Consider the following 24,549-nt stretch of genomic DNA (forward strand, 5'->3'; position numbering starts at 1 on the left):
ACCTTGTTGAACGCCTTACTGAAGTCCATATAGATCACATCTACTGCTCTGCCCTCATCAATCTTCTTTGTTACTTCTTCAAAAAACTCAATCAAGTTTGTGAGACATGATTTCCCACGCACAAAGCCATGTTGACTATCCCTAATCAGTCCTTGCCTGTCCAAATATATGTACCTCCTGTCCCTCAGGATTCCCTCCAACAACCTGGCCACCACCGACGTCAGGCTCACCGGTCTATAGTTCCCTGGCTTGTCCTTACCACCCTTTTTAAACAGTGGCACCATGTTAGCCAACCTCCAGTCTTCCAGCACCTCACCTGTGACTATCGATGATACAAATATCTCAGCAAGTGGCTCAGCAATCACTTCTCCAGCTTCCCACAGAGTTCTAGGGTACACCTGATCAGGTCCTGGGAATTTATCCACCTTTAACCGTTTCAAGACATCCAGGCACCTCCTCCTATGTAATGTGGACATTTTGCAAGATGTCACCATCTATTTCCCTACTGTCTATATCTTCCATATCCTTTTCCACAGTAAATACTGATGCAAAATACTCACTTTGTATCCGGAGTGGGACCATTCGGTGCAGCCACTTTGGCGCGAGCAATTCGGCGCGGCCGATTTGGCGCGACCCATTTAGGCACAGAAGTGTTTGCAGTTATTCAGTAGTTTGTAGTTATTATTAAAATAAAATATAACCCATTAAAATGCCATCAACAATTTTGTTGTCAAAATGTGGAAAGGAAAAGTGCTCATACGACGGCTATATATATACGTTTTTGATAGATATTCTGTTGATAAGATAACAAAGTTTTGGAGATGTATTTACCTTGTTTCTTTCATTTTTATTTTCTTTTTAACATTTTTACTGAAGAGGATAAACATTATTTTTCTTTTTATTGCTTTCATTAATGGTTATAACTAAGCCTGAAAAGGAATAAATATGAGCTGCACCGAAACAATTCCTCGCCGAAATGGGTCTGCGCCAAAACGGGCTGCGCCAAACCGGCCGTGCCGAATCGCTCATGCCAAAGTGGCTGCACCGAATGGTCCGACACCCTTTAATATCCCCCTCATTTTCTGCGGCTCCACACAAAGGTTGCATTGCTGATCTTTGAGGGGCCCTATTCTCTCCCTAGTTGCCCTTTTGTACTTAATGTATTTGTAAAAACTCTTTGGATTCTCCTTAATTCTATTTGCCAAAGCTATCTCATGTCCACTCTTTACCCTCCTGATTTCCCTCTTAAATATACTCCTCTGCCTTTATTCTCTTCTAAGGATTCACCCGATCTATCCTGTCTATGAGGAGAAAGTGAGGACTGCAGAAGCTGGAGACCAGAGTTGAAACGTGTGGTGCTGGAAAAGTGCAGCAGGCCAGGCAGCATCCGAGGAGCAGGAGAACTGCAGTGTGTTGTGGCCCTTTTGAATAGTGTCCTGATGCAGCTTCATTTGTGTGTGTTGGGGTGGTTACTTTCATAGTTTAGGACTTGGTCTGTGTGTGTGGCTTTCCTGTATACCCTTGTAGTGAATTCTCCATTCGGTGTTCTCTGTACCATCACGTCTAGGTATGGGAGTTGGCTATCCTTTTCTTCTTCTCTCGTGAATCGGATTCCTGTGAGAAATATATAAAATGCAGCATAAGGGAGAGAGAGCTTTTGTGTCAACAGTCACTGGCAGATTGTCCTGTGAACCTAGAATTCACTCTACAGGCCCCTTTCGGAATGTCAGGGTCAACATCTGAGTCCTATGTGATCTTACCATCAAGTTAACTGGCACTTTAGTTTCCAATCGTCCTGTCCAAATTGCTGTACATTGTATCCAGTGATCAACTGTGTGATAAGCTTCTCTGTAAAGTATATGTGGTTCCTGTCTCTTCAGCTGATGCTCTTTCGAGTCAGATAATGTGTTAAACCATTCAGGAATGCTGGCCTGAAGGTCATAGGGGCTTCCATGTTTTCTACTCCTAAAACAGCAGAAAAGAACACGGCTTATCTTGTAGTATAAAAGAGCTCAAAGAGGCAGTAACTCACGGAAGCCCCTGTTATGTGTAAGGTAATGTAGAATGGAGAAAGAAAAAATAGGAAAAGTTCTGTTCGCCGGGCTGGAAGTTTTTGTTGCAAACGTTTCGTCCCCTGGCTAGGCGAGATCATCAGTGCTTGGGAGCCTCCTGCGAAGCGGCAGGGACAGACCACTATAAACACCGGAGGAAACATCAAAGAAGTGCTTCGCAGGAGGCTCCCAAGCACTGATGATGTCGCCTAGCCAGGGGATGAAACGTTTGCAACAAAAACTTCCAGCTCGGCGAACAGAACCACAACAACAGGAATATACTGCCTCTGGATTCTCATTATCTCATTTCTGAAGGCTTCCCATTTTCCAGCCATCTCTTTACCTGGGAACATCTGCCCCCAATCAGCTTTTGAAAGTTCTTGCCTAATACCATCAAAATTGATCTTGCTCCAATTTAGAACTTCAACTTTTTAATCTGGTCTATTCTTTTCCATCATTATTTTAAATTGAATAGAATTATGGTCGCTGGCCCCAAAGTGCTCCCCTACTGATACCTCAGTCACCTGCCCTCCCCGCTCTGCTTTGTTGCATATCCCAAAGTTTGACTTGGAGGATGATAACCTGAAAATCCGAGGCCGAATGTCCCTGACCGCTGAAGTGTTTCCCAACTGGGAGGGAACATTCTTGTGTGGCGATTGTTGCATGATGTCCATTCGTCTATTGTTGTAGCATCTGGTTGATCTCAACAATGTACCATGCTTCGGGACATCCTTGCCTGCAGCATGAGATAGACAACATCGGCTGAGTCACATGAGTACATGCATGCATGCATGTGGTTGGTGGTGTCCCCATGTGTAATGGTAGTATCCATGTTGACACTCTGACACATCTTGTAGTGGTTGCCATGACAGGGTTGTATGGTGTTGTGGTCGATGTTGTCCTGAAGGCTAGGCAGTTTGCTGCAAACAGTGGTCTGTTTAAGAATGGCGGTTGTTTAAAGCGTGAAGTGGAAGCGTCTTGGGGAGATGCTCATCTTCATTAATAACATGTTGCAGGCTGTGAAGAACATGCATAATTTCTCCATCCCTGGGAAGTACTGGACATGAAGGGTACCCTATTGGTTGCATCCTGAGTCTGTCCCCTGAGGAGGTCATTATGCTTTCTCACTGTGGCACGTTGGAACTGGTGATTAATGAATTGAGCATCGTATCCTGTTCTTATGAGGGCATTCTTCAGTCTCTTCAGCTGTCCGTTGCATCCCTCTTCATCTGAACAGATCCTTTGTATGCATTGGGCTTGTACATAGGGGATGGTTGTTTTAATATGTTTAGGGTGGAAGATAGAGAAGTGTAGCATCGTTATCGTGGGCTTGCAGTGCAGTGAGGTACTGAAGTGCTCATCCTTAATGGAGATGCATGTGTCCAAGAATGAGACAGACACTAAAGAATAGTCCATGGTAAATCTGATGGTTGGATGAAACTTGTTGATATCACTGTGTAGTTGTTTCAGTGACTCCTCACCATGGATCCTCAGGAAGAAAATGTCCACAGTATATGTGGTGTATAGTGCTGGTTGGAGGTCCTTGCAGAAAACACGTCTTGTTTGAATTTGTGCATGAAGGTGTTCGCATATTGGGGTGCAAATTTGGTCCCCATGTTTCATGTGTCAAGAACTGGTTGTTAAACATGAAGACGTTGTGGTCAAGGGTGAAGCACACATGCACGCACAAACATATAAGTCTATAGGGTGAATTTGCATTTGCAGAATTGTATTTGCTGATACATTCTATTTTTGCTCAAAAAGCACACAGACTGCAGGCAGGCAATGCAGACAGTCAATCCATTTGACATTTTATAGATTCTTACTTTGGAAATAGAACCAGTCTGACTCTAACCTCACACTTTTAATGCATTGTCTGAGCTGAGATGTCACCTTTTTTTAAAAACCTTAAGTTATCTTGGGAATGTGGCTTGAAAGAAGTTCTGGGATTTACATATTAATGAATTGAAACCTGCAACCCGTTTTAAAAGCTGAAAGACTTAATAGCAATCTTGATTTGTTCAATATATCATATCAGTTGCATGACACTATGATCTTGTGCTATAAATTCTGTGCCTTATGATCCTGCTGTACTAGCTACCTGACAAAGGAGCAGCGTTCTGAAAGCTGGTAGTTCCAAATGACCCTGCTGGACTGTAGCCTGGTGTTGTGTGATTGTTAACATTTTCCATTCTTTAGTCTATTATAAGTCAAAGTATCGATGAGAAGAAATACAAAGTTCTCCAAACTGTGTTTTAGCCACAATCTCTGTCGACCATCACTGCTTCACAGTGATATTTCCTTTACCCATCCAAGCATTACTAGTTTCTCTGAACACAATTAGAACTTGGTTTCCATTAGTGGCAAATCATGGGTAATTTTGTCAGGGAAATTTATGGTTTTTGCAAACTATTTTTGAAATCTTGTCAGGACCAATAACAAAAGTGTCTAAAATATGCTTCTTTCTATTTTAAAGGATGACTACAATCCCATTCATGGTGGAAAATGGAGTGTGGCAAATTTGAAACTTTATCTGGAGAGCACACGAGGAAAGAAGGTTACTGATAAACTATTTGATGAAATCCACTGGATGATTGTACAATCACTCAAAGCTGTTGCTGTGAGTATAACGTTGAGACTTGGTGGCTATCCAGCAGAGATAAATGGTGTGAAGAAAATGATGAAAAGGATACTGGAACATAAATTTGGAGGAATTTTAACCCCTAAGACCTCTCTCTCTCTCTCTCTATGGATGCTGCATGACACATTGTGATTTCTAGCATTTGTTGTTTTCAGTACAGGTTCCAGCATCTGCAATAATTTGCTCCTCCTTAGAGTGGGTGGCTTTGAGTGAGATGATGTTTGAATACGTTTTTAAAAATTAAACTTGAATGTGATCAACTTCCAATTCAACAACATCTGATTCAAAGAGGCAAGACAAGGGCAGGAAACGAAGCCACAGTCCATCTCATGCAGATATACCAACTGGGATGTTAGCTAGGAGTCCCAGGTATTTGACCCTCAGCTTGGTGAGTTGTTCCTGATCAAGGACTTTTGCCTGAACCATCGATTTTCCTGCTCCTCAGATGCTGCCTGACCTGCTGTGCTTTTCCAGCACCACTCTAATCTTGGTGAGTTGTGGTTCTAGCAGGTCACTCTTAATGAACAACATTTGGAAGAATCACTGAGGGGAGCAATGTCCATCTCCAAGTGTGGTTCAGTACCACAAATGCTGACTAAACTAGCTGAAATGTTAGGATAGAGAATACAGACATTGCTTACCCTATTCTAATTATGGAAACCTGCGTTAATTGGATAAACGTTATTGTCCTTTTCCCAATGCCATATGCTGACAAGAGACTTAAAAGCACTATCTTGTTCTTTTGCTTCTCAATGCCATTGTTGGAGTCAGAATCTATTGCACTGCCATAACATCAATCTCATGTCACAACCATTCTGATTGTTTCTCCAACATGGCTCTTTCCACCTTAAAAGCTGGACCCACATTTATTTCTATTAACAGTAAAATTGGTCTTCAAAAAAGATTTTTGTCTTCAAATGTAAATTGTGATAACCTTCAGAGATAAGGTACCATCATGAGTCATATTTGGTGTGTCATCACATGCCCAACAGGAGGTAACCTGATACTTCCTTCTATGAATAGTTGCCAAATAAAAGTCATACAAATGCGTTCTCCCTTGAATAATTGATTATCCTTGATTCTCTAAAATATGATTAAATCATATGCCTGTCAGTGTTTGAGTGTTTTTAAACATTTTGCGTAAAGTACTCGATGCCCACATCCCAAGGGCTTCCTATCGCTTTGTATTACTAATAATTGTAGCGTGGCAAATTGATCTCCATTTAATGGTAAGTCATGCATAAAAGACAGAAAATAACTTATGTGTGAATTGTTGCCCACCTTCTTGGCTATTTGTTCGTGTGACATTTAATCTTATTCTTTCTTATTCTTACAGCCAGTCATGATCAATGATAAACACTGCTTTGAATGTTACGGCTATGATATAATAATTGATAGCAATCTGAAGCCTTGGCTTATTGAGGTAAATAGCACTGAATAACTGAAGATTTATAATGTATTTACACTATTCGGTGATTTATAACTGCGTTATTAACTGCTCAATTCATTTGCTGAGAAAAAAATGGATATTGATTTATAACAGCACATATTATACAATGAAACAAACTTGTTTCTCCTCCACAATAGGAATGACAGTGGTCTCTGACTTGCTTGAAGATCAAAATCACCTTATAATAAGGATTTTAAAGGAGGCACAAGACAGGATACAAAACAAGTGAATCTTATGATTCATCCTGTATGAGAGTTTCATTCTGACCTCTGGGTTGATCAGTAATGCAGAAGGCTAAGAAATTATTTCCCTTGGCCCCATCCATTCTGACATCATGAGGCATGTTTGTGACAGGACAAGATTATTTTCCAAATAGAACTTAATGGCTTGTGAATTGGATTGCGATTCAATATATGCAGGTCCCAACCGCTTTTTTTACCCTCATTTGCTGAACTCCTGACTGACGTAGGCACCAGAGTGCATTACTGGCATGTTTAAAATACAAAAGTACCAATGAAGTGCTACACTATACTTATCACTGAAATGGTACATGAGTTTCCGTACATTTGGGCAGGTGGAAGAAAAAGATCCCGCAGGAGAATTTGTCAGAGTCATTTTTGGGCATGCTAGGAGAGGGAATTAACTTTCCCTTCATGTCCAAATTAGCAGACTATGCATCAAAGCAGTCAGAGAGCATGAATAATATCAAGATCCATTTGCATGCTTTCAGTCATGTATGGTACCCACATACAAGTGTCATGCCAATCAGGGCATGCCACACAGAGGTGACTGGAAGCATTCTTACCACTGTTATTTGTTTTGGGTTGTCCATAGGGGCTAAATTGGTGGTGCTAAAAAGACATTGTGACTATTCTGAAAAATAATGAGGCATCATTGTGCATAAACAGTAGTATCCAAATTACAGGATTTACATTTAAAGTAGGGGGTTAAAATCTAAAAGTGGTGCAGGAGCAGAGGGACAAGGTTTAAACATGCACAGGTCATTGAAGGTGGAGAGACCAATTAATAAAGCATACAGTATCCTTGGGGACTCGTAAGGTCAGCATTAGTGACCCTGCCTCTGAGTCACAGAACTGGGTTCAAGCCCTACCTGCACCAGGAGTATGGAATAACATCTCTGAACAGGTTTATTAGAAAATAGTAATAGTGCCCTCATATTTATTAAGGGTATAGAGTACAAAAGCAAGGAGGTGATGTTGGTTGAACTTGTTAGACGTCAGCTAAAGTAATGTGTACAGTTCTGGTTGCCATGTTGTAGGAATTGTCATTGGAATCTGTGCAAAGTGATTTACAATAGTGGGGAGGCTCTAGAGATGAGAAACTTCAATGATGAAGGTAGATTAAAGAAGTTGGAATTTCTACCTTGTAGAGAAGAAGGATTAGAGCAGACATGGTAGACATTTTGAAAGTCATGAGTGGGCTGAATAGAGTACATATGAGGAAACTGCACAGATGTCATGAGAGAAAAAAAAATCATTCAGAGAGGAGTTAGGAAATAGGATGCACTGTTTGGGAGTTTGATGGAGCAGTTTCAATTGAGGCATTCAGAAGGGCACTGACATTTGGAATTGGCCACTTTTGGAATATTGTGCGCAATTCTGATCTCCCTCCTAAAGGAAAGATGTTGTGAAGCTTGAAAAGGTTCAGAAGAGATTTACAAGGATGTTGCTAGGGTTGGAGGGTTTGAGCTATTGGGAAGTTTGAATAGGCTGGGGCTGTTTTCTCTGGAGCGTCAGAGGCTGAGGGGTGACCTCATAGTGGTTTATAAAATCATGAGGGGCATGGATAGGATAAATACACAGTCTTTTCCCTGGGGTTAGGGAGTCCAGAACTAGAGGGCATAGGTTTAGGGTGAGAGGGGAAAGATTTAAAAGGGACCTAAGGGGCAACTTTTTCACACAGAGGGTGGTGAGTGGATGGAATGAGCTGCCAGAGGAAGTGGTGGAGGCTGGTACAATTAGAATATTAAAAAGGCACCTGGATGTGTTTACGAAGAGGAAAGGTTTGGAGGAATATGGGCCGGGTGCTGGCAAATGGGATATTTAGGATATCTGGTCAGCATGGACAAGTTGGACTGAAGGGTCTATTTTCATGCTGTACATCTTTTTGACTCTAAGAGGGGAAAAAAATAGGAGATTAGCATGTGATAATGATGCTCATTCAAAGACCTGGTACTGACATAATGGGCCAAATGGCCTCTTTCTGTGCTGTAAGACTTCTGTGAGATACATTATTGTTTTCCATGTATCTACACTCTGATATGAGTGGTTGTATTAAAAAAAAAAGAGAATTGGAGGGGAGGGAGAGGAGGAGAAGAATAAACTGTGGTAGCAGTGCATTAACAGCAGTCTGTACAGGAAAGCATATATTTATTTGAGAGCTGTGCCCAATCTCTGTACAGCTGTGATTACCCACAGTGACATATCACTTGCCTTGCTCAATAACCCCATACCCAGTGAACAGATAATACTACATTCACAACATAGAAATTAAAACGTGCAATCTATGGCTCCATGACCCTCATAATTGCTCAATCTTTCTGAACAAGACTTTGTAAATAACTAATCTCATATCTTAAACAAAAATTAACAATTTATTATTAATAATGTAACTCCAGCAGGACACAGATGAACCATAAGGCAATCTTATCAATGGGGCGGCACGGTGGTTCAGTGGTTAGCACTGCTGCCTCACAGCACCAGGTTCCCAGTTTCGATTCCAGCCTCGGGCGACTGTCTGTGTGGAGTTTGCACATTTTCCCTATGTCTGCGAGGGTTTCCTCTGGGTGCTCCGGTTTCCTCCCAGTCCAAAGGTGTGCAGGTTAGGTGCATTGGCCATGCTAAATTGCCTGTAGTGTTAGGTGCATTAGTTAGGGGAATGGGTCCAGGTGGGTTGCTCTTTGGAGGGTCGGTGTGGACTTGTTGGGCCGAATGGCCTGTTTCCACACTGTAGGGAATCTAATCTATGATCTAAGCCCATTCTTTCTTGAGAACCAACCCCGGTCACAGACCAATCGACAAATAAGCACACACACAGTTAAGAGATAATATATTTTTAAAAATAAAACAATCCTAAATTGCTAGTTTGATTACAATTTCAATGATGAATACCAAACCTTCATGAAATCTGATAGGTTCTATTACAGGCAGGTAGGATTCCATCTTGCTGGAATTGCAAAGTCAGACCTCAGGAGACTTTTCCTCATTTCTTATAGACTGAGGTTCTTTTCTCAGAACCTTCAACAATTTGATAACTAGAGAGAGCAAAACCAAAAAAACCTGGCCCAACACCTTCCAAAGTTGCACTCTATCTCCTGTACAAAATCCCAGTCAAAAATCAGTTCAGCCTTTAGTTTCTCTTTCTTCTTCAACATTCTCAGTGATCGCCTGGCTGGTACTGGTTCTCCCTTGATTGACCAATTCAACATTTAATAAGACAGCTGCTGAGAGGATGCTTCCCTTTGTGGAGAAATCAGGAACTAGGGGGCTGAGTTTAAAACAAATAGATTTCCATTTAAGGTGGAGATGAAGAATAATTTCTTCCCCAGAGTGCAGGGAAGGCTAGATCATTGAATATATTCCAGGCTGAGTTTGCCACATTTTTGTTTGACAAGGGACTCAAGGGTTGTCAGGAGCAAGCAGCAAAGTGCAATGAAGGCTACAATCAGATCAGCCATGAGCTTATTGAATGTTGGAAAAGGCTTGACATGTCATATGACCTGTTCTTGTTCCTTTTTTTTAATGATCTTTTGCCTGTCTTGTGGTTGCATTTGTCTAACCTAATGCTCCTATGCAATGCTACCCAATGACTGCAGCATGGCTGGTGGAAGGTTGCTGACTTTACTAGAGGAGATTACACAAAGACATATAGGATGATCTTGAACTGCTATTCCCCTGAGTTAATACATCAGAAATCTTTGTAATTTATTGCCACACGAATTGAAGAATGCTTTGACATTCTGATCCCTTACAAGCACTTTATCCACAGACACGTTTGCACCAGTCTGAGAGTGCATGGCACCAATCTGAGCTTGCATGGCAAAAAGCATGGATGGCATGACCTCTTTTTGAGCTTTCACTGCAGCAGTGGGACAATTGGTGGAACTTAGCATGGGAGACAGGAATCTCATTGACAGATCTGGAAGTTGACAGGATTCCTGAACTGGCAAGGAAGTGCCGGCCAACTGCAACATGTAGTGGTCAGCCAACTGGGGATAGTGACCCATGGACCAATACAACTCTGCAAGGCAGGGATGGGCTTTTTTGCTATTCTTACTGATAATTGTGCTTCCAGTGCCTGTAGGCACCTTCCTTGGCGTTACTCCTTTCATGCATCAAACATTGCAATTCCCACTAAAATCCAAAGGCTATGTTATATTTTTTATAGAACAGCTTTAATCTTGTTCCATACTAGTAGGATTATCCTTCAGACTGTCAAGCAGTACTCCACCCGACACACACACACTATGGCAATGATGATAAGTCCCATGCTCAGTAACTGACTTTATCCAAAACTTAGGCCTGTATTTTTGCAAATATTGTTATTTTTGCAAATTTGTTTCTTCCCCGATGCAGGTGAATGCTTCTCCTTCACTGGCATCCAGCACAGCTAATGACCGAATCATGAAATATAATCTCATCAATGATACGTTAAATATTGTTGTACCTAATGGCGAGATCCCAGATTGTAAACTGAACAAAAATCCATCCAAAGAAGCTCTTGGAAATTACGTTATCCTGTAAGTTATTCACAAATAAAAATCTAAAGTGTTGGATTACTCATGTAAAGATTTTAATGAAAAAATAACTGTCACAAAACTTTTCAAGACAAAGTACAGAATAGTTAAGGTTTATACATCCCGATATATACCTTGAAAGTCCAAGCCAATTCTATTTATTTTTTGTTCTGCATCCAATGTACACAATTTAAGTATTGCCTTGCTAGATGTAGTCATCTTAAAGTCATTTGTTCTTGATACTTGGTTAAATGCTTTCTTGGATGCATCTTGTCTATGGTTGTTTCCATTATGACTAGGTCCCAAAATGCTCTCAGAACCTCCCTTGCGACACTGATTCCAGTGTGTACTTCCAGCAGTTTTACTTTAAGTCTCTATTTCTAAGTTAATGATCAGTATTTTGCAGTTGTTAGAGGTATTCCTGACACTGTAATAATTTTCAATAGGTCTGGATTGTAAGGAGTCTCTTTTCTGGTAACGCACCTCCCCCAGGAACAATGCATTATTTCTCTCAGCTTCGCCTTGAGGTAGATTTGCATTTTTAAGCTGTTTACCTTGTCTCAGTCAAATTTGCAACAGTTCCAAACAGTTGAAAGTTTTAAAAAGTAATTGCTTCAAATAAAGGGGTATAATCTTGTAACCTTCCTATATTATTCCAAGCAAGATGTGTAATGATAGTAATATTATGGCAATATTCAGTTCAAATCTGCATTCATTAGTGTTAGACAATATTGAATTGGAGCCATCACTGACCAGTGTCTACTAGGAATTCAATGATTACCAACTGGCATTGACAGAACATCAACTTTTGATTGTCACTAAGAGAATGTCAACTGACAGGCACTGAGATTAATCTAAAGCAAGAGACATTTTGCATTTTAGCGAGTTTTGAGAAGATTTGTAGCTCAGGTTGAGGTTTTGGATGTAGTTTTGCTTGTTGAGCTGCAAGGTTCATTTCCAGATGTTTCATTACCCTACTACATACGGACCAAATATTGAACTACAGAAGCAATCATCCCAATACCCACAAACGAAGCTGCATCAGAACATTATTTCAATGAGCCAACATCCAAAACATTTTGCATTTGACTGAGCCAGGGGAAAATTTGCACAACTTGTACAGCATTGTTAATAGAGTACAACAAAATACTTCACAGAGGAGAAAATTAATTCCAATTAGCAGTGGGAAAAAAGCTGGGAAGATTGACCAGAGACATTATCGACAAAGTCAGACTTGGTATTTATCGAGAACATTCCAGAATATGAGGCCAAAATAGTCAAAAGTGGGAAAGAGAGAAAAGGAATGTACAAGAGGCCTGAACAAAGCTCATGTGCTTACATGTGGGACTAAAGAAGATTGCACAGGTAGGAAGGGATAATGACATGATTTATAAATCAAGACAAACATTTGAATTAAATTAATGGATTAAGGCAGTGCAAAACAAAGTGTTGATTTGATTGTAGTATATGCAGGATAGAATTTAAGAAGATGAAAAGTATTTGAGTGTTATGGGATGAAGGCTTAAGACCATAAGATCACAAGACCATTAGGAATAGGAACAGTACACCGATCAGTCCTCTAAGTCCATCTATTTGAGTGTCATCTACAAATTCAGCTGCAGTACTCTTTATCCTGTCTCCGAGGCATTAATGAAGATTGTAAATAGCTAGGGCCCAAGCTAGGGCGTACCGTGTGGCACGCCACTCACTGCCAACCAGGGAGGACCCACTTATCTGAACTCTCTTATTGGTTGTTCAATCCTCAATCCAAGTTAATAAATTAGCCCTCACCCATGTGATTTTAGGTTCTGTAATAACCTACTGTGCATGTACATATATATTGAATATCATTTATTGCAATTTTGGTTTGATTTTTGAGTTAGTAATTGGCGTGTTTTCTGTGTATCTGAAGTTAATAATTAGATTGTACATATTGTAGCCATGGTAATTTATTTTAAAACAGTTTTTGAAGGCCTGGCTGTAGATTGAATGTATTTGTGTGCACCACTAATGGTGTTGTGCAATCCAGCAGGAAAACTAATGGGGCCTCAAAGTTTGATACAGAATTCGAGAACTTTTGTTCTTAACACTTAAGGGAAATGCCCATGACTTTGAGAGAGAAACTTTAGGTTTCAGTTTTATTGAGTTTTGAGCAGCCTGCTGAGATTATTGGAATAGGATATCTATGCAGTTGAAAGAGGAAAGGAGATATAATGAACTGGATTACCTGGGGCGGCACAGTGGCTCAGTGATTAGCACTGCTGCCTCACAGTGCCTTCGATTCTAGTGTTAGGCCACTGTCTGTGTGGAGTTTGCACATTCTCCCTGTGTCTGCGTGGGTTTCTCCCAGGTGCTCCAGTTTCCTCCCACAATCCAAAGATGTGCAGGTTAGGTGAATTGGCCATGCTAAATTGCCCGTAGTGCTAGGTGCATTAGTCAGGGGGAAATGGGTCTGGGTGGGCTACTCTTCAGAGGGTCAGTGTGGACTTGTTGGGCCAAGGGGGACCTGTTTCCACACAGCAGGGAATCTAATCTAAATCTGCCCTGCCTTTCAAGAAGTTCATGGCTGATCCTACATTCCTTACATCCACTTTCTTGACCTTTTCTCCATGATCCTTGATTTCCTTACTGATCAAGAATCTCTCTCAGCCTTAAATATACACAAGGATTCTGCCCCATAGTTCTCTGTGGCACGGAGTTCCAAAGACTCACTAATCATCAGAGAAGAAATTCTTCCTCATCACAGTCGTAAAGTGGCACCTCTTTATTTTGAGGCTATGCTTCCTGGTCCTCGACTCTCCATGAGGGGAAACAACCTCTCAGCATTTATTCTGTCAAGCCCCTTAAGAATCTTAAATGTTTCAATGAGATCACCTCTCATTTCTTTGAACTCCAGTGAGTAGAGTCCCAACCTAGTTAGCCTTTGCTCATAAGACAATCCCTCCATACCAGGGATCATCCTAATGAGCTGCTTCCAATGAAATTATATCTTTCCATAAATAAGGGGACCAAAACAGCTAAAGTAAAACTTCCCAACTCTTATACTCCAAACCTCTTGAAATAAGGACCAACATTCCATTCCTCATTACCAGCTGGACCTGAATGCTAGTACCCCCAAGTCCCATGTGTTGCAGCTTTCTGCAGTTTTTTTTTCCATTTAAATAATTCTCTGTTCATTTGTTCTCCCTTCTATAACAAACAATTTCACATTTCCCCACATTATACTGCATGTGCTAACGTTTTGCCCACTTACTTAACCTATTAATATTTCTCTATAAACTGTGTTTCCTCCTTCAACCTCCCTTTCCACCTATTTTTATGTCAACTGAAACTTTAGCTAAGTATATTCACTTCCATTATCCAAGTCATTGATATATATTAAAAACAGTTGTGGTCCTTGTGGAACCACACTGGTCACAGGTTACCAACCTGAAAAAGAAACCCTTATCACCACTCACTGCTTTGTGTCCATTAGCCAATTCTCTGTCCATGCAAATATACAGCACCATGGATTCTTATTTTATGCCTTAACCTTTTGTAAGGTACCTTGTTGAACAGCTTCTAGTTGTCCTTTGTCCACTCTGGTTGACACTTCCTTGAAAAACTCTAATAAATTAGTCAGTCACGTTTTCCCTTTCATGAAGTAATGCTGACTCTGCTTGATTAGATTAGGACTTTCCAACTGTGCTGCTATCACTTCCTTAATGGATTCTAATATTTTTCCAACCACAGATGTGGAGCTAATCAGGTAATAGTTCTGGCTTTATGCCTCCCTTCCTTTTTGAATAGGGGTATCACATTAGCAGTTTTCCAATTCTCTTGTCTTTCTCCAGAATCCAGAATTTTTGGAAAATTAGAACCAATGCATCCACTATCTCTATAGCATCCTCTTTTAGGATGCTAGCATGATGGCCATCAGGGCCCGGAGACTTATATGTCATTACACCCATTAGTTTGTCTAATACTATTTCTGTAGTGATGGTTAATTCCTCCCCTGTATTCTTTAGTATTAATGGGACATACAAAGTATCTTACACTGTAAAGGCTAATGCAAAATATTGATTTAACTCCTCTGCCATTTCCTTGTTCCCAAAACTGTTTCCCCAGACTCATTTTATAAGGGGCCTTTGTTCACTTTGACTTTTGCCTTAAATGAAAGTTTCAGATTCAGTAGGTATAATGGAAGTGTGGAGATCAACAGTGTTATTGGAGGTAGAAAAAAGATATCTTGGCATGGATAACATATTTGAAGTACAATTCAAGATCAGATAGGATACTGAAGGCACACAAAGTTGACTTCAACCTGAACCAGAGAAGGATCAGAGTTTGGGGCTAGGATGTGGAGTCTTTTGTGGAAACAATGCAGGATGGCTTCTGGTTGGCCAGTATTTGTAATAGCCGTGAAGCCAAGAGACTTCTGAAGAAGTATATTTGATGTGAAATGTGAACTCTATTTCTCTCTTGGCAGATGCTGCCAGATCTCCTGAGCATTCCAACACTTTGTATTTTTATTGACCTTAGTGGTAAGAGAGATGGAGCTGGATGTCATCTGGGTATCATGCATTTGTATATTGAATCCTATTGACAACATTACCAAGAGTAAATACCTCCTGACTCAGAGCTCCCCTCTGAAATACATTATTTTGTTGAGAATGTTTGACAATGATTGGGAAAATCCTGCTGAAGTAGTCCTGGTGTCAGTTAGCACTTGGTTCAAACTATGAACAATCAAAACAAGGTACATGGTAAGCTGAGATATATAAGAAGGCCTTCAAAACTGTAACTTGAAAAAGCAATGTGGAATGAAACCAATTTTGAACTCCATCTACAGGGATGACTTGGACAGAATATCATGTGAGGTGGTCTCCTCATTCAGCCATTCATAAATCCCTTCTGTTGAGAAAACAAAAAAATCAACAGAAGTGATGACAATGTCAAGAAGCCATAAAGTGCTCTGCTTAGCCAATTCATTTGCCTGAATAATACCATTAATAACTTGGTAAGATTATTAAGAGTCATGTTCCTGATCAAGGAAAGCAATTGAGACTGACAGTGTCTATAAGCATTTTTTAGAGTGACGTCATCTGCCCAGAAGTGGATGGAAACAAGTCTCTTGGTATGTTTATCTCAAGATTGTAGCCCTACAAAGTGTTCAGTGACACCAGTGGATTTATAAGGAAAGATCTATGGTTCAATGCTACTTCAAGTGTTTCCCTGATTTAATCTTCTACCTTTTAATTGAATTTGCTTTGTTTTGAAAACACATGCATAGCAGTCAATGTGTTCCATAACATTATAGTAAAAGCTCAATACACATAAGAAAAATTCAAAAATTGATAAATTTTCAGCTAAACAAATAGCTGTTTTAAATTTGAAAGATGATCTATTTAAATCAAATTCATCAGTTTTGTCTTTGCTTCTTTGTCAGCTATGAAGAATTAGCAGTGAATGAAGGAGCGGACCGTGACTTAAAAAATCGCCCAGGCCAGTCATTTGGTTCAAAAGTTGGACGAGCAAAAGATTTTGGACGACCTATCAGCATGACTTGGAAATAATATTTAAAAAGTGGAAAAAACAGTTAAACTGCACCAATGCTGTTCATAAACACAGCTGTTCTAACTGTGCAAAATGAATGATGTGATTTGCTGTTTGCAATTTTTTACACTATTCGCTGAGTTTTTTCTGTCTGGCACTAATTCAGGTTGATCTCTCTCTTCAGCTATCTTGTCTTTTCGTGTTAATATCTTGATGATTTTGATCAGATCACCCCATAATTTTCTAAATTCTAGAGAAAACAGACCTAATTTGCATAATGTCTCCTCATAACTTAACCCCTGTGAAGTCCAGGTATCATTTTTGTAAACCTATGTTGTACTTCCTCCAAGGCAATATATTCTTGCTAAGGTGTGGTGCCCAGAGATGGTTACATTACTCCAAGTTGGGTTCTAACCAGGGTTTTGTATAACAGCAGCATAACTTCTGCATCCTTGTACTCCAGTCCTCTAGATATAAAGGCCAGCTTTCTTGATTATTTTCTGTACCTGTTCATAACATTTTTACTGTCTATGCACCTGAATGCCCGAAGTCTCTTTGGACATCCACTATATTTAATTTCATACTATTCAGAAAGTACCTTGATCTATTCTTTCTCAGTCCAAAATGGATAACCTCACACTTGCTTACATTGAACTTCATCTGCCACATTTTTGCACATTCACTTAGTCTATCGATACCCCTTTGTAATTTATGCTGTCATCGATACTGTTAAAAATGCTGCCTAACTTTGTATCATCAGCAAATTCTATGCTATCATCCAACATAGGTGGTAATGAATAACCTGAATAATTGAGGCCCTAACACAGTTCCTTGCAGGACACCGCTGGTCCAGCCAATTTAAGTACCTATCCATTATCCTTACTTTCTGTTGCCTGCCACTCAACCAATTTCCAAGCCATGTCAATAATTTGCCCTCAATTTCTTGGAATTCTACCTTAATTAACAGTCTCTTTGGGACTTTATCACCTGCCTTCTTGAAGTCCACATAAGCAACATGAGTAGACATTACCCTGTCCATTACCTTAGTCACCTCTTCAAAAAATTAAATTAGATTTGTCAGGCTGTCCCTGATTAACCAAAATTCTCAAGGTGTGCAGTTAACGCAAATTTGATTATAGTCTCCAACAATTTTTCCATCACAGATGTTAGGCTAACTGGTCAGTAATTCCCTGGTTTATCTCTTTCACCCTTCTTAGAAAGCATAGTTGCATGTGCATTTTTCCAATTCAGAAAGGCAATGCCTGAATCTAGGGAATTCTGAAAGATCATAATTAGGGTATCCACAGTGTGCTCCCCTAGTTCTTTTAATACCTTCAATGGAAACCGTCAGGGATTTGTCACTTTTTAATGTTAATTTTATTCAGTCCCTGTTCCGAACCCACTATTAATTCCAGGAGTTCTGGAAAGCTCCGCTGTAAATTCTGAGGCAAAGTAGTTATTCAATATTTCTGCCATTTTCCAGTAGTTATTACCAATATCCATACTTACAGACTTTAATGCATTGCACCTGACCACCTGCTTTCTGTTTATATAACAATAATATTTCTTTTTATTGATTTTGATGTCCCTACACATTTCTTTTCATAATCTCTTTTTGTAGTTGTTATAAGTTGCTTTGTGGCTCTTTGATGGTCTTTGTATCTTTGCCATTCAGCTGGATCAGCACAAGCAAAATTTACAGCCCAGGAATAGGCCCTTTGGACCTACAAGCCTGAGCCGATCCAAATCCACTGTCTAAACCTATCGCCCAATATCTAAGCATCTGTATTCCTCTGCTCCCCACCTACTCATGCATCTGTCCAGACGGACCTTAAATGAATCTAACGTGCCTGTCTCTACTACCTCTGCTGGCATCGTGTTCCAGGCACTTACCACCCTCTGTGTAAAGTACTTTCTGCGTGTATCCCCCTTAAACGTTTTACCTCTCATCTTGAATGCGTGACCTCTCGTTATTGAATCCCTCACCCTGGGAAAAAGCTTATCTCTATACACCCTGTCTATACCCTTTATGATTTTGTAGGCCTCAATCAAGTCCTCCCTGAATCTCATTTTTTCTGATGAAAACTATCCTAACCCACTCAACCTCTCTTCATAGCTAGCACATTCCCTAACAGGCAATATCCTCATAAACCTTCTCTGCACCCTCTCCAAAGCATCCACATCCTTTTGGTAATGTGGCGACCAGAACTGTACACAGTATTCTAAATGTGGCTGAATCAAAGTCTTGTACAATTTTAACATGACCTGCCAGCCCATATACTCAATACCCCGTTCGATGAAGGCAAGCATACCATATATATGCCTTCTTGACCACTCAATCCACCCAAGCAGCCTCCTTCAGGGTACAATGGACATGAACTTGCAGATCTCTCTGCTATTCAACTTTTCCCAAGGCTCTTCCGTTTACATTATACCTGTAGTTCACTCTAGAATTAGACTTCCCAAAATCACCTCACATTTGCCTGGATTGAACTCTATCTGCCACTTTTCCGCCAACTCTCCAGTCTATCTATATTCTCCTGAATACTTTGACAGTCTCCTATGCTTTCTGCTACTCCACCAATCTTCGTGTCATCTGCAAACTTACACACACCCTGCACACCATGTGACTTCATTTTGTCCATTAGTTTACCATGGGGAACCTTATCAAATACCTTACTAAAGTTCATGTATATGACATCTACAGCCCTTCCTTCATCTATCAACGTGGTCACTTCTTCAAAGAACTCTATTAAGTTGGCAAGGCATGATCTCCCCCGCACAAAACCATGTTGCCTATCACTGATAAGCACATTCTATTCCAAATATAAATAGATTTTATCCCTTAGTATCTTCTCCAGCATCTTTCCTACCACCGACGTCAGGCTCACTGGTCTGTATTCTGGATCAGTGGTGCTGGAAGAGCACAGCAATTCAGGCAGCATCCGAGGAGCTTCGAAATCGACGTTTCGGGCAAAAGCCCTTCATCAGGAATCACTGGTGTGTAGTTACCTGGAATATCCCTACTACCCTTCTTGTATAGGGGGACAACATGAGCAACCCTCCAGTCCTCCGGCACCTCTCCCTGTATTTAAGGAGTCTACAAAGACATCTGTCAGGGCCCTAGCTATTTCTTCTCTCGTCGCCCTCAGCAACCTGGGATAGATTCCATCTGGTCCTGGGGATTTGTCCACCTTAATATCCTAAGCCTACCCAACACATCTTCCCTCCTATGTCAATGTGATCCAGAGTAAACAAACTTCTATCTCTAATCTCAACATTCATCATGTCCCTCTCCTCAGTGAACACTGATGCAAAGTAATCATTGAGAATCTCACCCATTTTCTCAGGTTCAACACACAACCTTCCTTCCTTATTCTTTAGTGGACCAATCCTTTCCTAGTTACCCTCTTGCTTCTTATATAAGAATAAAAGGCCTTGGAATTCTCCTTAATTTTGCTCGCTAAAGTTATTTCATGACCCCTTTTAGCCTGCTTGATTCCTCATTTAAGATTGGTCTTACTCTCCCGATATTCATCCAAGGCCCATTCTGTTCTAAGCTGCTTGGACCTTATGTACGCTTTCCTTTTCCTCTTGGCTAGTTGCACAATTTCTCCTGTCATCTACGGTTCACAAATCTTGCCTTTCCTATCCTTTGTTTTCAAAGGGACATGCCTATCCTGCACTATCTTCAACCTATCTTTGAAAGCCTCCCACATATCAAATGTGGACTTCTCTTCGAATAGTTGCTCCCAATCCATATTTCCCAGCTCCTGCCAAATTTTGATATAATTGGCCTAGGCCCCGTTTAGTACTCTTCCCTTAGGACCACTCTCATCTTTGACTACGAGTATTCTAAACTTACAGATTAATGTTTTATTTTTGCATTGTTGTAAGCTCTTTGTTTTAGTTTTATATTGTCCCTTGTCTTTTGCTGTTTTTTTCTGTGAAGTGGAGCTTTTCCCTCTCAGGAGTATAAGCTGGTTTTATATTTTGTTCAATGTTTCTTTTAGCATCCTCCACTATTCTTCAGTTGTTTATCCATCAGCAGATTTTCCCAGTTAACTGTGGATAGTCGCTGTCTCATCTCATTAAATTCAGCCTTAGATAAACTAAAACACAAGTAGCTGATTCATGCTTGTTGCTTTAAAACGCTACATTGAATTCAATCATATTATGATCACTACTTGATAAATGTTCACGCAGAATTACGTTACTAATTAAATCCTGCTCATTACTAAATCCAATCCTGCTTGTCCCATTGTTGGATCTGTAGGAAACTATCCCGGACATGTTTCAGAATTTCACTACCTTTCTGACAGGTGCTTGTCTGCCTCTCCCAATCTATGTTAAAGTTAATATCCCCCATTAATATGACCCTAGTTTTGCTATGCACTTGCCTAATTTCTACATTTATACAATCGATCGCTTTAACAATGCCTATCATAGTTTTAGATCCTTTGCTGTTTGTTTTACTGTTCCTCAGTTTCACCCACACAGTCTCCACTGAATGCTTTGTCCCTCCCTCACGATTAAAATAATTTTGAATCTAATCCAGGTGGCTATTCCACCTCTTTTGCTTTTTACCTGTCCGTCCTGTAAATCTTATCACCTGGTATATTTAGTTCCAACCCTGACCATCCTGCAGCCATGTCTCAGTAATGGCTGCTTTCTTTTAACCTCTAATTTGAATTTGTGCCTGCAGCTCATTTAATTTATTCCTTATGCTCCATGCATTTGTATTTAGAATACTGTAACTGATGCTTTATTCACCTGTTTATTATTTCTCTCTTTTTGTTTAATCAATATACTTCTTATAGTACCTGCCATACCTGAAGTACTATCTGAACTCTTAAACTTGATCAGTTTTAACTGTATCACTATCACTGACTGTCCCTACAGCTCGGCTCTATAGGAGGATTTTCATTTCTACAGTACCTTTCATAAACACCAGACATCCCAAATTGTTTACAGTTGATTAAATATTTTTAAAGTGTAGCTGCTGTTAGAGAAATGCAGCAAATTCCCAAAATATTCCAATGTGATGACCAGTACATCTGTCTTTGTCATTTGATTGAGAGAGAAATATTGGTAGAATATCTCAGAAAACTCATCTACTCTTCTATGAAATTGTGGCTTGAGTTTTTTTTACATCCATGTATGAGGGCAAATAGGGCCTCTGTTTAAGATCTCATCTGACATAACACCACTGACAGTTAAGCACTCTCCCAGTTCAGCAGTACTACCCTGGAATGCCAGCATGATTTTTTGCTCAAATTCTGGAGTGGAACTTGAGACAACAATCTTCTAATTCAAAGATGAGCGTGCTCCCAGTGAGTCCAGTGAACGATGCTCCCTAAACTTCTGTGTCTCTTTATTATTTAAGACTCTCCTCAAAATCTTTGTCCTTACCTAATCTTTTCCTCATCTAATCCCATATGTGGTTCAGCATGAAGCAACTTGTGATATTTTACTATAGTAAAGGTGTTAGATAAATGTAAATTGTTGAAGTAAGAAACTGTTTACAATGGTCAAATAAAATTCACATTCTGATTCTGGTGAACTATTTTAAGAAAAAAATTGAAGAAAATTTTGTGTGAATATAAGGGTTATCAGATAAAAAATTAATGATTATTGGATTAGCCATGATCTCACTGAATGGTGAAACAAACACATGGGTTAAATGGCTTACTTTTGCTGCTACATTTTATGGTTTTATAAACTTCAGCATTACATTTCTAAAAGATAGTATCTATTATTCATTTAACAAAAAAAAGAAAGAACGGCAGATGCTTGAAATCAGAAACAAAAATAGAAATTGCTGAAAAAGCTCAGCGGGTCTGGTGGCATCTGTGGAGAGAAAGTAGAGTTAATGTTTTTGGGTCCAGTAACCCTTCTTCAAAACTGATGGTAGCTAGGTAAACTTTGATATCTATGCAGAAGTTGGGGGTGGGGAGAGGGGGGATGAGTAAATGAGAAGTGGAGGTGGAGCCCAAAGGCAGAGAAACAGTTTGATAGATGAAGGCTGAAAGAACAATAGATGCTGTAAATCAGAAACAAAAACAGAAATTGTTGGAAAAGCTCAGCAGGTCTGGTAGCACCTGTGAAGAGAGATCAGAGTTGATGTTTCGGGTCTGGTGATTTTTCCAATAATTTCTGTTTTTGTTTCTGAATAGATGAAGGTATGGGTAATTGTCAGCCTGGGAGAATGAATAGCTGCTAATGGGGACTATTAATAGCTGACAATGGGTTGTGTGTGGTAGCAGACAGTGTGATGGTAATGCCTGTTTTGTGTGGGTGTATGTGTGTGGGGGTGGGAGGTTTAGGACATGGGAGAAGGTGCTCAATACCTAAAATTGTTGAACTCCATATTGAGTCCAGAAGGCTGCAGGGTTCCCAAGGGGAATATGAGGTACTGTTCTTCCAACTTGTGCTGAGCTTCGCTGGAGCATTGCAGAATGCCTAAGACAGAGATGTTGGCCAGGGAACAGGGTGGTGTGTTGAAGTGGCAGACAACTGAAAGCTCAGGGTTATTTTTGCAGGCAGAATGTAAGTATTCAGCAAAGCAGTTGCCCAGTCTGTGCTTTGTTTCCCCAATGTAGAGGAGACTACATTTTGAGCGGCAAATGCAGTAGACTAGATTATGTGAAGCACTGGTTCACTTGGAAGGTGTGTTTGGATGGTGAGGAGAACCTAAATAAATGGGCAGGTGTTACACCTTCTGTGTTTGCAGGGGAAGATGCCATGGGGCTATGGGGATGTGTTTGGTGTGAAGGAAGAATGGACCAGGGTATCTCGGAGAGAACAGTTTCTGTGGAAGAATGACAAAGGAGGGGAGGGAAATATGTGTCTGGTAGTGGCATCTCACTGTATAAACAGCTACACACCAATTTTAAATTATCAGATTTAATAGGCATAAAGACCTAAGGAGCAGCCCAATTGCAATTTTCACTATAAATCTCCCAGACAGACTAGTAAAAACACTTAAGCCCAAGGAACTTTCCAAGAATAAATTCTAACCAGCAATCACCCAGCCATAACCAGCACTGCTGCCTTACAGCAACAGAAACCTGGGTTTGATTCCAGCCTTGGGCGACTGTCTGTGTGGACTGTCTGCACATTCTCCCCATGTCTATGTGAGTTTCCTCCGGGTGCTCCGATTTCCACCCACAATCCAAAGATGTGCAGGTTAGGTGAATTGGCCATGCTAAATTGCCCATAGGGATGTGTAGGTTAGGTGCATTAGTCAGGGGTAAATGTAGAGTGATAGGGAATGGGTTTGGGTGGGATATTCTTCAGAGGGTTGATGTGGACTTACTGGGCTGAAGGGCCACACTGTCGGGATTCTATGGATCATCCAGTCAACAAGCAATTGAAGGCTCATGACAATGAATGACGTCCAAACAGGCGCTTAATTGTTGTGAGGTGAACATTAGTTGGAGCCACATCTCCTGAATACAGATTTGTAAGTAATATTGAACCTATTGGCAAGATAGAGAAAAAAAACGAAGAGCAAAGCAAAAATTTTCCAGTTTGGAACTGCACATCTGCATTTCCTCAGGTTAGACAGCCATGTTATCTTGCTGCAGAAAGCTGGATTTGATTTTGAATGAAATGCCTGAAAGATAAAACTAGACAATGTTGCCCACCCGAGTAATCCCTTGCAGAGAAAATTACTATAATCAGCTCAAAACAAACATTTCAAACTCAATTTTATCAAATTACTGGACTCAACATCCAAACCAGGCTCAATCTGTCTTCCACTGTTCTTATCAAACTTGTTCCAGAAGACTTCAGCCCTGAAGAGCATTCTTCAATTACACGACTGCCTCATCAGCCCTCTCTGCTCTCAATTTATGCCAGTGTGCTCCTCCAGGAACTCTTCATCCGCACTGGCTAGCTCATTCTGTGTTACTTTAGTGATTTCTTCTTTTCCAAACCCCTTCTTACTCAAGATCTTCAATCTGAACCTGTGTGTTGTTCCATCTGTTCATTCTGGTTGATTTCCATACCAGTCCACTACTCATGTCAGTCCTTCATAACTTCACATTCAACACTTTCTTTACAGTGGATGGCTCAGTGGTTAGTGCTGCTGCCTCACAGCGCCAGAGACCCG

At 40.3% G+C, this 24,549-nt stretch overlaps 1 protein-coding gene across 1 annotated transcript in view; it reads left to right on the forward strand.

The window, feature by feature from the left end:
• LOC122559375 (probable tubulin polyglutamylase TTLL1) overlaps window positions 1–18,197 on the forward strand; it is a 70,576-nt gene extending 52,379 nt beyond the window's left edge. The window contains exons 6-9 of the mRNA XM_043708826.1: window positions 4,528–4,671; window positions 6,029–6,115; window positions 10,738–10,901; window positions 16,327–18,197. Coding sequence (XP_043564761.1) covers window positions 4,528–4,671; window positions 6,029–6,115; window positions 10,738–10,901; window positions 16,327–16,453 — 522 coding nt within the window. The 3' untranslated portion in view covers window positions 16,454–18,197. The remainder of the gene's footprint in view (window positions 1–4,527; window positions 4,672–6,028; window positions 6,116–10,737; window positions 10,902–16,326) is intronic.
• Window positions 18,198–24,549: the final 6,352 nt, after the last annotated feature.

Source organism: Chiloscyllium plagiosum, chromosome 19, assembly GCF_004010195.1.
Source record: "Chiloscyllium plagiosum isolate BGI_BamShark_2017 chromosome 19, ASM401019v2, whole genome shotgun sequence".
NCBI classification, from domain to species: Eukaryota; Metazoa; Chordata; class Chondrichthyes; order Orectolobiformes; family Hemiscylliidae; genus Chiloscyllium; species Chiloscyllium plagiosum.